We start from the raw sequence: 15,492 nt of genomic DNA, 5'->3' as shown, positions 1-15,492 counted from the left end.
CAAGGATCGACGATCTATTCGACCAGCTAGCAGGAGCGGGTTGTTTCTCCAAAATAGATCTGAGATCTGGGTATCATCAGCTGAGGATCAGAGAAGAAGATGTGCCAAAGACAGCTTTCAGGACCAGATATGGGCATTTTGAGTTCCTTGTGATGCCGTTCGGGCTGACCAACGCCCCTGCAGCATTCATGGACCTCATGAACAGAGTGTTTAGACAGTACCTGGATCACTTTGTTATTGTCTTCATAGATGATATCTTAGTGTATTCCAGGAGTGCAGAGGAGCATGCCCATCATCTGAGGATGGTTCTGCAGACCTTGAGGGAACATGGCTTGTATGCCAAGTTCTCCAAGTGTGAGTTCTGGTTGAGGAGCATCTCATTCTTGGGGCATGTAGTGTCAGAGAATGGAATTGAAGTAGACCCCAAGAAGATAGAGGCTGTGACTAACTAGCCTAAACCCACTTCAGTGACGGAGATCAGGAGTTTCTTGGGTTTGGCTGGTTATTACAGGAGGTTCGTTCAGGACTTCTCAAAGATTGCAGCTCCTCTAACCAGATTGACCAGAAAGAACCAGAGGTTCGTATGGACCGATCAGTGTGAAGGAAGTTTTGAGGAGCTCAAGAAGAGGTTAACTTCAGCACCAGTGTTAGCTCTGCCGACTAGTAATGAGGACTTCACAGTGTTCTGTGATGCATCCAGAGTAGGCTTGGGTTGTGTGTTGATGCAGAATGGCAGGGTGATCGCTTACGCCTCTAGACAACTGAAGGGACATGAGTTGAATTACCCCACACACGATCTTGAGATGGCAGCAGTCATCTTTGCACTCAAGATGTGGAGGCATTACCTCTATGGGGTAAAATGTGAGATCTTCACAGATCATAAGAGCCTGCAGCACATCTTGAGTCAAAGAGATTTGAACTTGAGACAGAGAAGATGGGTAGAGTTGCTGAGTGACTATGATTGCAAGATTCAGTACCATCCGGGTAAGGCGAATGTCGTGGCAGACGCCCTAAGCCGGAAGTCACTAGGCAGTCTATCCCACATCACGGCAGAGAGGAGACCAGTAGTGAAAGAGTTTTACAAGCTCATTGAGGAAGGTCTACAGTTGGAGTTGTCTGGTACAGGTGCTTTAGTTTTACACTGTGACCCAAGTTATTTTAAACCATAAAGACTTTTGATCAGCTTATATACCTGACCATTAGCAGCCTTAGTATCACCTTCTGGTGGTATCATGCACAGTCCTCCTCAACGAACTCATGTAGGTAAGCATTATTGATATCCACTTGATGGACTGACCAATTTTAAGCAGCAGATATGGTTAGAAAAATTCTGACTGTGATTACCTTGGCCATAAGGAAAACTATCATGGTAGTCTATTCTTGGCAGTTTGGTTGTACCTTTGGCCACTAATCTAGCTTTCTATCAGTCTAAGGATCCATCTGGGTTATACTTTATCTTACAAACCCATTTTGAGGCGATTGCCTTCTTTCCTGTGGATGGATCTGTCAATGTCTATGTGTCATTATTTTCTAATGCATCTAACTCATTTTGCATCGCTAAAACTCAATTATTGTGCTCTTTTGCCTCCTAATAATAAGTAAATTATGTAAGAACGGATATATTTGATGCAAAATTAATGCAATCATGGCTGAATGTAGGTTGTGTAAGAAGTAGAATCTGTATCTATTGATGGGTTTGATAGGACTGTTCATGGTGACAAATGAGGAACTTCTTTAGTTGCATTCACCTTCTCTTTTCCCTTCTTTAGTTTGTACTCATTAAAATACTCAGGGTAAACAAGCAGCTGGAAAGAAGTCTCCCTTGTGTGACCTATATTTTTACGATGACTATGGAGCATTCCCTCCTTTTCTTTCTTGTAAAACTTCCTCTTCTAAGGCTGTGTTTTCTTAAAAACTTCTTTGGTAACACTGATATTCATGGCTGCAGTGTTGAATTCAATATTCATATTTAAAACTTCTCTCTGTTTTTCCATACTCAATGTCATAAAATAGGCCCTATTTATAATTGGTAGAGAATTTATTATCGAAATCTAATTTATGATACGATCATAAGAGTCATTAAAACCCATCAGAAATTGAATCAATCTGTCTATATTATCAATCTTACTAATGACTCCAGATGCACCACATGTGCAAGCTAATAAGAGCCTCAAAGAATTCAACTTATGCTATAGTTTTTCTTAGGTGAGTAAAATAGACTATCATAGTCATATTTGATTGAGTGGATGAGCTCACTCCCTCTTAATTCAATAAAGAAATGGCCCATTATAGTAATATTTAAAATTAAGATAGTTTTTATAATTAAAATAATCTTTTTTACATAATATAAAATTATTTTATTATTAAATAATTATTTAAACATATCAATAAATGATTTAATTGAATTGAACTCCCGCCTAAAAGTATAAATTTTGTTAAATTTCATCTTATTTATAATTATTAAATAAAAATTATTATCTTTTTGTAATTAACTATCTATCTAATAATATTATATATATTAGATATATATAATTCAATATATAATAATATAATAAGTTTTATATAAAAATTAAATGAAATTTATTTATTTATATTCAAAATCTATTTAAATTTATATTTATTTTTCAAAATTTTGAAAATTATAATATCCAAAAATTATAAATTACATTTAATAAAAATTAAATAAATTATGAAATAAATTTTTAAAAAACTAAAAACAAAAAATTATTCTTTCCTTTCCGTATCACATACTTATGGAGATTTAACGGCTTGTCGGTGTATGATCACTAAAATCACCCAAATAAATTGTCTTAAATTTTATTCTAAATTGCTTGCACGATCAGGTTTTTAAACCCTAAAAATTTACTAAATTCACTAATTAAAAATTCAGATATTATTTTTAAAAATGTCCTCCCAAATTTGGTATAAATTTGACTCCGGTAGGATGAAAATTTTCAATCTCATATCATTAAAGAACAGAATTTTTTTTTTTCTTTCAAAAAATAAGAACGTGATTGATATGATATCTCTAAAGAAGCATCTTTAACCCTCGGTAGCGAAGACTTGTCTCCAACTCTAGCCTATTAATCTCATTTCTTTTTAAAAATCTTTGCTGAGTTCACTACCTCCATTCATTGTTCTACAAAAATGGCAGACTATCGTGCAATATCAGCTCAAGCCCATTGTCGACGAGAAGTAAGGACTATTTACATGGGCTGTGATACTTGATGTTGTGAAGCGAAAATTGGCATTTTTATAAGAAATATATGAGAAAAAAAAATTAAGACATTGATTTTTGGATTTGCTGGCTTTTCTAGAATTATTAATATTTGTGGACTAACTTTAATGAATAAGGATACAAAGGAGAGATTGAGTTGCGATTTCAATATTTGGAGTTTATGAGGAGCAAAGAAATGACAGAATGAAAAAGGCCTTCCTCCATCAAGTGCATGTGGGTGGACATAATTTGGAATCAACCCAACCACCGCCTTCTCCCCCTGGTTTGCTAAAGCAAGGAGCATGTTGTGGTAAAAGGGATCGGTATTATGAACACCGAAAGAGGAGGTTAGGGATTTCTTTGCTGATTTGAAGAGAAAATGAACAGAAATTCGAGGGTTTCAGAAGTATAAGGAAATTTTTGTTATTGGTAAGGGTATTTTTAAAATAAAATTTTATTTATTTTTACTTATTTTAAATTATTAGCTTAACAAAATTATTGAAAACTTAACATAATCATAATTAAAATTTAAAAATTAAAGTATTTAATTTTAAAATTAGAGTTATACATATGTTAATTATACTATATATTAAAGATTAAAAGTAATTTTCTCTTAAACTTATATATTTTTATAATTTTTTAAAAATTATTGAAAAGAAGCTGATTACAAACTTATTTTTATGATTAGAGTGAAATGTGTTTGGCTTAAATTAAAATAACCGGATTAATTGATTCGATTAATTTCAAAAATTATGTTTTATTTTATTTTTAATTTAATTTTATTTAAAAAAATTTTAAAATAAAAATTAAAAATTTGAAAAATAAAATTTAAAATTTATTTTTTTTAATCAAAAAATTTAAAATTTATTAAATTTATTAAATTTATTCAAATATATTTACGATTCTTACTGCTATCCAATTTTATTTAAGTTATATAATAAATTAGTACCTTTAATTCACTTGGATTTTGATAAAAAAAAAAAAAATATTAAATCCAACCCAATTAGGATCAAAACTGCTTCTTTTAAAGGATACCTAATAAAACAACCAGCTCGCATCCAGCCATATTTTCGTTCCCACCCGTCAGTCCGTCACCCCTAGCCTACACGATTCCTTTCCTCTGTCCGCTCCTCCTCTTGTATCTCAATCAGCCTCTCACAGTCTCCGAGATTGAGTTGCTTTGCTGGTTCGTTGTCGGCTGTCGCGCTCCAGTCCTCTGTCGATCACTGTTGAAGAAGATCCGTCGTCCACTCTCTTTACTGGTTCAGCTTGTATTGGTGCCGTTGTTGTCGCCGCCTGCTCTCGACCGTTGCCGTCTTCTCCTCTGTCCCAGACCACAAATCAGTCGGCACTCCCCTTGCCGTCTTCTCCTCTGTTGCTGTAAGAGGTAAGTGATTCTTTTTATTTTCTTTTTTTTTTTTTTTTGAATTTTGCTATTGGAATTTATTATGTTATGAGTATTGTGTGTTTGTGTCATTCAGTAATTGTGTTTCAATTTTGAGGATGGGGATTATAGATGTGTTTGTGTAATTGTGTTAGGTGCTAAATCAAGTTTTGAACTGTTCCGCTTAAACAACTTATTACCTTAATAGTAATCATCAACTACGAATGAACTTTAAGAATTTGATCGTCCTGTGGCGTGGAAAGGATTTATTAGTTCGAAAGAATTTTTCATTCTTTAGGCTAAATAGACATTTCCTTTCTCTGTTGCCTTAATGACCTTGACAGTTGCATCTCCAGTTCCAGGACTATTTCTCAAAAGCTAATGTTTTGTAGAGCCATATGCTCCCATCGTACATTAGTTCAATGGTGTTTCACAGTATGACGATTTCTATCAAATTCTGTCATTTTCTTCTTTGAATCTCAATCACTACAGCAGCTCTGCATTTGTGATTGTTCCCCTCATGGTGTTTCTATGTCCTGTTGTGGAATGACTATGAACAATGTACTTGTTTAACAGTTTATAAATTGACACTTAATTGAGCTGTGCAAGTTGTAATAACTCTTTGCTTGTAATGTTCTCTTGCAAAATAGGAATCACTTCTGCACCTATGTCCTCAAGCTAGAAAAGTTTACCATATTTGTCAAGTAGTGGCCTAGGATTTGGTCTGTGTTTCTTCTTTTCATTTACAAATAACTTGATATCTTTTCATTGAGTTGACAATGGACATGCGTTCGACTACTTGCCCGCTCACCTGCAATATGGCTTAAGTTGCTATATGCATTTATCACAAGTTATTATTATGACTACTATTATTATTTGAGGAAAACATGATTATTATTGCAAAGAATTGTGATACTCAAGTAAGAAAAAAAAAATCTAACTGGTCAAACAATTATGTACAAAACAGGTTATATGCCACGTAATTGCTATTCTGTGACAGATGCAGCACTTACATTTAGAGAAGTTCAAAGTATACATTTAACATGTAAAATCAATCTTTTATATCCTTATTAAAAATTCAGAGCTAAATATGGCTATTTGTTAAAAACAACTTCACATTAAACCTACTCCAACTTAAAAATTAAAATTTCAGGGGATAGTTTCAAGCCCGTCATTGTCGCTATCAAGGATGAGGAAAGCTAGTTTCAGAATGGGATTGAGGTAGTTGGATGAACTTATGATTGGTTTCCATGTGTTCTCCATCTAGTAAAGAGTCTGATGCAAATTCTGGAGTGTAGGTGGTGATATATCCCAAGTTTTGGATACTCATTGCTAGGATCCATAAACAGAGTTCAGAGGTAACACATTCACTTTGCTTCTCAAAAATCAATACTCAAATAAAATTCCAACTGCTGAGAGGCAAAAATAAAAGCCCTTGTTAGGCATGCATCATACGTGTACTCTGATAACTAACCAACTAGCTGTTTTTGGAGCTGGCATGAACTACATGAAGTATAATTTATGAATCACAGGTTTCACCAGTCTTGTTTTAAGATTCAATTTTTCAACCATGAACCCAGCTGGAAATAAATTTAAAAGCACTGGGATGCTTGTTGCTTCAACATCAGTATTTAGATCGAATCTACGAATTTACATACCTGAAGACTCTTTCAGGATAATACTAGTCCAACTATCAAACCACTAGACTATAATATTTGCAGAAGCCATTGGCATGGGCAGAAAATGGTATCTTGAACATAACTGATCCAAAGTAGTGACCCAAAAACTGGTAACAGACTAATAATTACAAAAATTTTGATACACCCACCTCTCTATGCTTCCCAAAATGTGGGCTGTGTTTTGCAGCTGGCACAGCTACAGCTGACATTCAAAAACAATCTACTTCATTTTCTTCTTTGGCTTTCTCCTATTTTGATTGGTAACCTTCTTATTGGATTCTGTTTTTGCCTTAGCTTGTTTATCATTGGTCACTCTGCGTGGTTTCTTCTTTTGATCCTTGTTATTTTTGTCATCATAGTCATCATTATCATCATCTGCAGCAGCACCATTGTCATTTTCTTCATCATCATTGTCATCTCTTGCCTGGGATTTTTGTTTTGCTGGAGGCTTCTTGACATGACCTCTAGGCTTCTTTTCTCAGGAATGAAAAATCCAATTATTGGGAAACTGACTACTATCTGCCTCTACTTCTAATGCTTTTTCAATGACCTGTCAAAACAGTTATCAAGTTAAAACAATGTCCTATATCATAAGTTCGTTCCCAACAAGCTGTTTGCCCATCTAAAATAAGACAACCATTCAAGAAGAAAGCGGTTGTGTTCAGCATCTAGTCGAACAGCAGATTGAATAACTGACAGATATTTTTCTTCTATTTCTCCATGGAAATTGCATGTCCACGAATATACAAATACATACTGTTAAATTTGGGTCAGACCTAAGGGGCACATTACCCTGATTCTAAACCGATATGAGATTCAACACATGCATATATACAGCATATAGAATAACTGGCAGATACTTTTCTTCTATTTCTCCATGAAAATTGCAAGTTTCACACACACTCGCACACACAACTTCCAATAAGACTCTAGATAGGCAGCAGAACACTTTTTCCTACCTCCTTGATGCACTTAAGTAATGTTGCACAACTTTCTTTGGACAAAATAGAAGCAGTTTGTAGTGGATGAATTCTGGCCTGCAACAATGCAAATGTAAATTATCATCAAACTTCACTAAACTTGGCCAACAACAATTATGCGAAAAGAGCATAAATAAAATGAAGATATTGTTGGTAGAAAATACCATGTTTCAATAAACACATAGGGGTTGTAATTTTGAACCTTATTAACTTGTGGTCTTAGCAGCCACATTATCTATTATGTTATAGGCAATGTTGTAATGAATTTCCTTATCTAAACATCTGGTCATCTTTCTTCACCATGAGCAAGCCATTTTATTTACTCTTCATTCATTCATTCCTGTATTACCAGTATCACTTCCTTCTACAGTTGCATTAATTATTATTTACATTTTGGTATATGGACATTCATCTGTTTCTCATAACTCATTATTTGGACACTTTACTAACACATTATCCCTTCGAAGTCCTGCAATTACTGGGTAACCTATGCCTTAAAAACACTTAAAGTTGAATCCACTAAGAATAAATCCTTCCACCATGATCCAATATCCAGAATTGACTGTTAAAGCAGAATAAGGAGTTGTGTGAGCCTAGGGTTTTATTAACAAGAAGTCAAATAAGATATGTCTAAATATATTTAAATCCAAAGAATTGAAGTTGAAAGCAATATTGAATGATGAAATCTAGTAGCATATAGAAGTCACTGACTTGGTATAGCACTTCATCTGCAATCCAGTTGCCAATACCTGAAATAAAACCCTGCAAAGATAAGTACAGTTTAGAGTCAGTGCTCGACATTGTATTTAATGCATTTGAAACAATGGGCAAGCTGATCTCAATGGTTTTCAAGTGCACTATAAAGACTACAAAGCTATACATAGGTCTTTATGTAAAAATTTTGCAACCCTTCTGATGTCTAGCTACACAAATCTTATTATGGCAAACTTCTTGCTATACAAATGTGGTTATATCTTCTTTACCTAGATTATTATTATTGGTGCTGCTTAAATTTTCATCCATAGACATTACCCTTCCATGCACATAATGAAATCTAAAGCTTTAAATGCCATAATACCTCCTATACCTCAATGCTTCTCTGTAACTGGTCATAATATTTTCAAAATGATTGTTCCAACATATGAACTTCAAAAATTTTGCCCTATGGTGACTTGTTTCTTTACCACAGCCATCCCATTCACTTGTAACTTGAGGTTGTATTATCTTGAAAATGGTAAAAGAAAATAAGCTTAGTTTTTAACCTGATCAAGTAACAGAGCCTTGATAGCGATTTTCTTCTTGCGTAAGGATTCATAAATTTCATCGACTTCCATTGGCTCCAATGAGGCATCAGGGCCAAGCTCAGAAATTGGAGGCACAGAAGCTGATCATGTTAAGATAAGTAATTTAATTTAGGTTAAACGATATCTTTCAACAAAACCTTCACGTGAATTTTCATTTTTAGCCAATTTTTTTTTTTTTACAATTTTAGTTAAATCTAAAGGTTTAATTATAATTTTAGTCAGAGGGTTAAAATGAATAAAATATACTGATCAGTCAGCAAAGGAAATAATTTTTTAAATATGGGATCCACATTACCAAATGTAAATTATATATTTTAGTCAATTATTTATGTAATTTCATAATTTTAGCCTCTTTTTTTTCTATTTTAACTATTTAGACTCATTAAATCAAACCATATTTATGCAGTAGTTTACTAAAAGATCAGCTCAATCAAATTATTTTTGGATGGGACTATAATATAAAAAATGGCAGAAATTCAGTCTAAAATTGATAGGCATTTATTTACAAATTAAAAACAGTTTAATAATGGATAAAAACGTAAAAATTATGTAATCAGAGGCTTGTTTATAATATCTGTAAGTAACTAATTTATAATAAAGAGTTTATTTACAAAAATAATTTATAAGATTCGGTTAATTTTTATTTAGGTGGAAAATATAACTTATTTTTGTATAGTAATAAAACGCTCGTTATCCTACCTCTGAGTGTAAGATTAGTTTACACTCAGTGTGAATGGTTAGATATACCTGCATCAAACCATATATATTTATATAGATTTAACATTAAAAATAAAATTTTTACCTATTAGACTGTTGATTCATGTGGATTTTGTATTAAAAAATTAATTTTTATGCTAACCAAACAATTATGTCACTTCCTATTAATTTTTTTTACTCTTTGGTTTAAAAAATTTAATTATATAAATTATAAAGATGTTTTAATTGAATAATTTTAAAATAAAAATAAATTATTAAATTTTTTAAAAATTTAAGATCTAATAATAATTTTATATTTATTAAAATTATTATTATTATTATGGAACTCCTTAACACACGTCACAAATGCAGGAGGATATACATATATATATATAAACCCATAAAAAAATAAAATATTAATTAAAAATAATGCTACCGCACTTTATGGACCTTTTTTGGCAACAATTCAATCTAATTTGAGAAAATATATTTTTTAGTCCGGGTAAAGAATCTTTTTTTTCACAAGAAGTTAGATGGAAATATTACTTTTTTACTCTGTTATATGGGTATCATAATGCACGATTTAAATATGAAGACTTGCGAAATTGAAAAAAATAGAGCAAGGAGCCTACGTAAATGCCCACAATGGAGAAACTCCGATGTTGAAATCAAATTTGGAAATTTTAGAGAATAAAATTTTAATTGTGTGAAATATATAAAAAAAAAAAATAAGGGAAAAGAGAAGAGGAGGAAGAAGCTACGCAGATAAGATAAAAGAGTGGGGAAGAGACCCTCCTCTCCAAGCCTGTTCGAGAGGACAACAAGGAGAGAAATCCATTGTTCTTATCAAATATTTTTCCATTTTTAGTCTATTTTGTAGCTCATTCTTTAAATAAAATAACAATATAATTTATATATGTAATAGGTGTCCAAAAAGTCCACAAAATGAAAATAATGTTTTGCGGGATGATGCGAGTAAATACTTTATTTTCCAGCATTTTCTTTACTTCGATGCATTATGATTAGACTCTGTTTGTTCCAGAAAATCAATTGTTGGACATTGGAGGAAAATTTCTTTGAGATGCAATCACTGCTTCGAGTATCAATAGCATTGTCGAGCAAAACCAACCACCAGTTCATACAATGCAAATTCAGGCCTCTCTCTTACTCGCTAAACCACTCAACAACAGCAACTTCCAAAATTTCATTGCCCGATAGAGATTATAGCGCCAATTCCAATCTCGCACGATCCAATTGGCTTATTACGAGGCTCTGCAAAGAAGGGAAAATCAATGAAGCACGCCAATTGTTTGATAAAATGCGTGAAAAAGATGTGGTTACATGGACAACTATGATCACTGGGTATATTAAATGCGGGCTGCTTGTTGAAGCAAGGAGGTTGTTTGACAGAGTTGATGCGATGAAAAATGTGGTCACATGGACTGCTATGGTTAGTGGGTATACGTTACGGAATCGGATTTTTGAAGCCAAGAGGTTGTTTGAGGCAATGCCCGTGAAGAATGTTGTTTCGTGGAATACCATGATTGATGGGTATGCTCAAAATGGGGAAGTGGATAAGGCTCTTGAGGTATTTGAGAGGATGCCTGAGAGGAATGTGGTTTCGTGGAACACACTGATCACAGCTTTGGCACAATCTGGGAGGGTGGAAGAGGCGAGAAGATTGTTTGATGAAATGCCTAAAAGAGATGTTATTTCGTGGACGGCAATGGTCGCAGGATTGGCCAAGAATGGGAGGGTTGATGAGGCTAGGGAGGTTTTTGAGAAGATGCCAGAGAGAAATGTGGTGTCATGGAATACAATGATTACTGGGTATGCGAAGAATAAGAGGTTGGATGAGGCTTTTGAGTTGTTTAAGAAAATGCCCAAAAGGGATCTGCCCTCGTGGAATACCATGATCACAGGCTTTATTCAGAATGGGGAGCTAAGGAAGGCAAGGGCTGCGTTCAATGAGATGCCTGAAAAGAATGTTGTGTCATGGACTACAATGATTACTGGGTATGTCCAAGAGCGGGAAAGTGAAGAAGCATTGAAGATCTTTATGGAAATGATAAGGGAGGGTCAAGTCAAGCCTAACGAGGGAACTTTCGTGAACGTTTTGAGTGCTTGCAGTGACTTGGCTGGTCTTGGTGAGGGACATCAAGTTCATCAAATGATAAGTAAAACTGCCTATCAGGATATGGCATTCATTGTATCTGCACTCATAAATATGTATTCAAAATGTGGGGAATTGAGTTCAGCAAGGAAGATTTTTGATGATGGAGTGACTAGCCAGAAGGATTTAGTTTCTTGGAATTGTATGATTGCAGCCTATGCACATCACGGGTGTGGAAAGGAAGCAATTGAACTGTTTAACAAAATGCGATGTCTAGGGTTTAAACCTGATGATGTGAGCTATGTTGGGTTGCTTTCTGCATGTAGCCATGCTGGTTTGGTAGAGGATGGATTATCGTACTTTGATGAGCTTATTAAAGACGGGTCCCTACAAGTAAGAGAAGATCATTACACATGTTTGGTTGATCTTTGTGGTCGGGCAGGGAGGCTCAAGGAAGCCTTTCACTTAATTAAGCAACTTGGAATCAAGTCATCATCATCCATTTGGGGGGCCCTTCTTGCTGGATGTAATGTCTATGGAGATCTGAAGATAGGGAAGCTAGCTGCAGTAGAACTGTTAAAGGAAGAGCCACAGAATGCAGGCACTTATCTATTGTTGTCTAACATATATGCTTCGTGTGGGAAATGGAGAGAAGCTGCAAGAGTGAGATTGAAAATGAAGGACAAAGGATTGAAAAAGCAGCCTGGTTGCAGTTGGATTGAAGTTGGGAATAGAGTTCATGTGTTTTTAGCTCGTGACAAGTCTCATTATCAGTCAAATCTTATTTATTCATTACTCCATGATCTTAATACGAAAATGAAGAAGACATGGTATGTATCAGACAACAATTTCATAGTGGATGGGGATTTTCTTATAATGTAGGTTTATTTTCATTTATTTATTGATGCTAAAGTCCATAGGTAACAAAAAAATTTTGATATTTAAGCTGAAGGATTCATGTTGTAGTTGGCCATTTTCATTGATTAAGAAACATGATAAATGTTGATCAGCTGATAGCTTAAAAGGGGAATAAAAAATAATGAAGTCCTTCAGTAATGTATACCATGGCATTTTGATGTCATAAAGTATTTGTGTTTTTAATATCTTAGGAATGGTGAAAATAAAGAAGGAAAGCAAACCAATCACAGTCCTTTTCTTTTGGCAAGTTAACGGAAGTAGTGTGCTTTCTCATGGTATAGTGCTATAGACTCCATGTTCAGTTTTCCTTCATGGAAAGATCACCAAATAATAAATGAAAACCTGGCTGAGTTTTTTTTTTTTTAAGAATTGTTTATGATTCCTCAAACAATTAAAACCTTTTCTTTTTTCACTAGGGTTTCCTATATTTAGAAGCAACTTAAATACGCTGTACAATGGAAAATTAATACCAAAAAACAGAGAGAAGGTGCATTCACAAGTAAGCCATTCAAATATAAATTGTTTAAATCCTTGCATAATCTCTCTCTCTTTCTCTCTCAAGGTATTGCTATTTTCTTTTGGCTCGTCCTCTTTTCATCGTTTGGCTATTGAATTTGATGATTATTGATTATGTTTTGGTTGTCTACTTGATAACATCTTATTATCCGAGGTTTTTATTTATTCTCCAGTTGTTTTGTTGTTTAATCTTGATTTGTTATCATCGATCCTCTTTGTGATCATAGATCCTGCGCTATAACATCTATTTACGTATCTTGATTTATGTCTTTAAGATTTATTGATGATTGATTTTAAGGATTGATCTTTCTTTTGAATTGGCTTTGGCTTTTTCTCGAAAAAAAGATCCTTCATCTTTTTCTTGGTATTTGTTTGATTTTTAGATTTAGTTTTATTCTTGCTGTCTTTGATAAAGTAATAAGCATTGATTTCGGAGAGGGAACAATGATCTGATGAAGCAGATGGGCTGTTTCCTATGAACGTGTGTGTTTCCTGTTTCATTTGAAGTTTAAGACGATAAATTGTTCTAGGTTGCTCAAAATTCAACTGTTGTTTGAATCTTGCTTTTGAAGAATTTCAGTGGCAGAATTTGTGACAGTTCTGTCAAGTCTGTCTTTTGTGAAAGAACTAGCATAGACTGTACAATAAGCACAAGTTGAATTCTCCTCTTGAGATTGAAAGGGAGCTTGGCCATAGCTAATATTATTATGGACTCTGCTTATTGATTCATATAGTATTGTTATTGCTATGTTCAATTTGTTTTAGAACTTCATATTGATCCCCCCAAACTTTATTAGAAATTGACTTTCCAAGTCCTTGAGCCTTTGTTATTAAGGCTTTAGGCTACTGCTGATGTTCTGTTTTCTTTCTGCCCAACAGATGCAGATCTTTGGTTTAAAAAAAAATTAATTGTTTTATTTTTTTAATTATTATTATATTATAATAATATATTTATATTATATTAATTTGATAGTATTATTTATAATATAATTTTTTATAATAATAATATTTTTAATTATTTTTCATAATATATTTTATTTTTTTAATATATTAGTGTAGTAATATTGTAATTAAATAGTACAGTTATGAGTTTGTTGATAAACAGTTAGCATATTTTTTTAATTACAGTGCTATAAAATTTATATTATGTTACTATTAGATGTGCACACTTGCACGATAGCAGTATAATAAAAATGAAACTTAATTCTTATAACTTTAATATATATTGATTAATTTATTTATTTATTTATTTCTGTTTGATGAATTATAAATAACTTAATAAAATAAATATTTTTAATTATTTTTCATAATATATTTTATTATTTTTAACATATTAGAGTAATAATATTGTAATTAAATAATACCAATTATAAATTTATTGTAAATATTCATTATATTTTTTTACAAAATTTTATTTATATTATATAAATAATTATTAAAAAATATAAGGTAATTATAAAAAATTATTTGTACTATCTAATTTTTAGTACTAAAATATAAAATATAATAAAATATTATTCATTATAAAAATTATATTATAAATATTTTATCACATTAACTCGAATTATTTAAAAAAATATCTAAAAGTTGATAATAAAAAAAACTGTAAAAAAAATATTTAAAATTATGCAATGACTTACTCTAAGATTAAAGTCGTTCGATGTTATTGGATTGTTATTTTTTTATATATAAAAATTAAAATTAATTATTTTTTAAAATTTTAAATTAATGAATTAAAATTTTTTATTATTATATAATTAAATATTTTTATAATAAATATAGTAAAATATATTTTATTATAATATAGTATAAATTAAATATATTTTCTATTAAAATTAAATGTAATGTAAAACATATTTAAAATTGTACTATAAAATATAAATTTATTATATAGAAAAGTAAACGAAACGATATCCTTTACTTAAAGTCCTTTTTACCTGTTATTGGAATTAAACAGCATCCGAATAAATTTTTTATAAGTTCACATAATTTATATTATATATGATTTATAATATAGTTTTTTATAATTCATCAAAAGATAAATAAATAAAAATAAATATTTAAAATTATAAAAATTAAATTTATATTTTATTGTGATGTTATCGTATAATCCCACACGTCTAAAACATACCCTTTTGTACACGTTTATTTTAAAAATATTGCTATATCTCAAACTTGCCCTTTCAAAAAGTGAATCACCAGCTGCCATTAGACTTTGTCTGTCGTTGCTTTTAGAACTGTTTAAAAAGAAACTTTTCTTAATATATTAATTAGAGTATTAAAAATTAATTAAAGAATAATAAATTGAATATTAGGTGCATAGTTTTCAGTTTAAACTGGAAAACTGAACCAAAATGACAGTTTTTCGGCTTAAACAGTTTGGTTTGGTTAGTAGTTTTTATAATTTTTGGTTAGCTGGTTCGGTTTGATTAATTCAATGAAAAAACTGAACCTTAAAACACCATCTTTTTGCTACACGCATATCTACCTTGTTGCCATATTTTCCTTGCCCACAGCCCACAGGTCAGCAATCCTCAAACCCACCGAGCTTCTTCTACTTCCCCACTCTTCTCTATCTCTGTCAGCTTGCCTCCTCAAACCCGTTGCCCCTTTCTTTCTCCACCCTTTCCTATCTCTCTCACACATTGATTCACTTGAGATTAGAGAATATCTAAGCTTACTTTG

At 32.2% G+C, this 15,492-nt stretch overlaps 2 protein-coding genes across 2 annotated transcripts; one reads left to right on the top strand and one right to left on the bottom strand.

Annotated features, from left to right (window-relative positions):
- Positions 1–4,249: 4,249 nt before the first annotated feature.
- Positions 4,250–13,143, top strand: LOC110620967 (pentatricopeptide repeat-containing protein At2g35030, mitochondrial). Its single transcript, XM_043959178.1, has 2 exons — positions 4,250–4,604; positions 10,303–13,143. Exon 2 carries the CDS (start codon positions 10,342–10,344, stop codon positions 12,253–12,255), a length of 1,914 nt encoding a protein of 637 aa, XP_043815113.1. The 5' UTR covers positions 4,250–4,604; positions 10,303–10,341; the 3' UTR covers positions 12,256–13,143.
- LOC110620966 (formamidopyrimidine-DNA glycosylase-like) lies at positions 7,183–9,317 on the bottom strand. Its single transcript, XM_021764925.2, has 4 exons — positions 9,287–9,317; positions 8,523–8,644; positions 7,972–8,022; positions 7,183–7,317 (listed from the first exon to the last, which is right to left on the bottom strand). The coding sequence occupies exons 1-4, from the start codon at positions 9,315–9,317 to the stop codon at positions 7,210–7,212; spliced, it is 312 nt and encodes a 103-aa protein (XP_021620617.2). The 3' UTR covers positions 7,183–7,209.
- Positions 13,144–15,492: the final 2,349 nt, after the last annotated feature.

Source organism: Manihot esculenta, chromosome 8 (genome assembly GCF_001659605.2).
Source record: "Manihot esculenta cultivar AM560-2 chromosome 8, M.esculenta_v8, whole genome shotgun sequence".
Lineage (NCBI taxonomy): Eukaryota > Viridiplantae > Streptophyta > Magnoliopsida > Malpighiales > Euphorbiaceae > Manihot > Manihot esculenta.
Note: the sequence above shows the minus strand (reverse complement) of the source record. Positions and strands in the feature narration are given on the sequence as shown.

What these genes read in the sequence shown, in the direction of transcription:
- LOC110620966 (XM_021764925.2), bottom strand. Translation starts at nt 9,317, where the DNA reads ATGCAGGTATATCTAACCATTCACACTGAGT. An exon ending in TCTAACCATTCACACTGAGT is followed by an intron (nt 8,645 to 9,286) that starts GTAAACTAATCT and finishes TAACATGATCAG; the next exon opens with CTTCTGTGCCTCCAATTTCT. An exon ending in AGGCTCTGTTACTTGATCAG is followed by an intron (nt 8,023 to 8,522) that starts GTTAAAAACTAA and finishes TTATCTTTGCAG; the next exon opens with GGTTTTATTTCAGGTATTGG.
- LOC110620967 (XM_043959178.1), top strand. Translation starts at nt 10,342, where the DNA reads ATGCAATCACTGCTTCGAGTATCAATAGCATTGTCGAGCAAAACCAAC.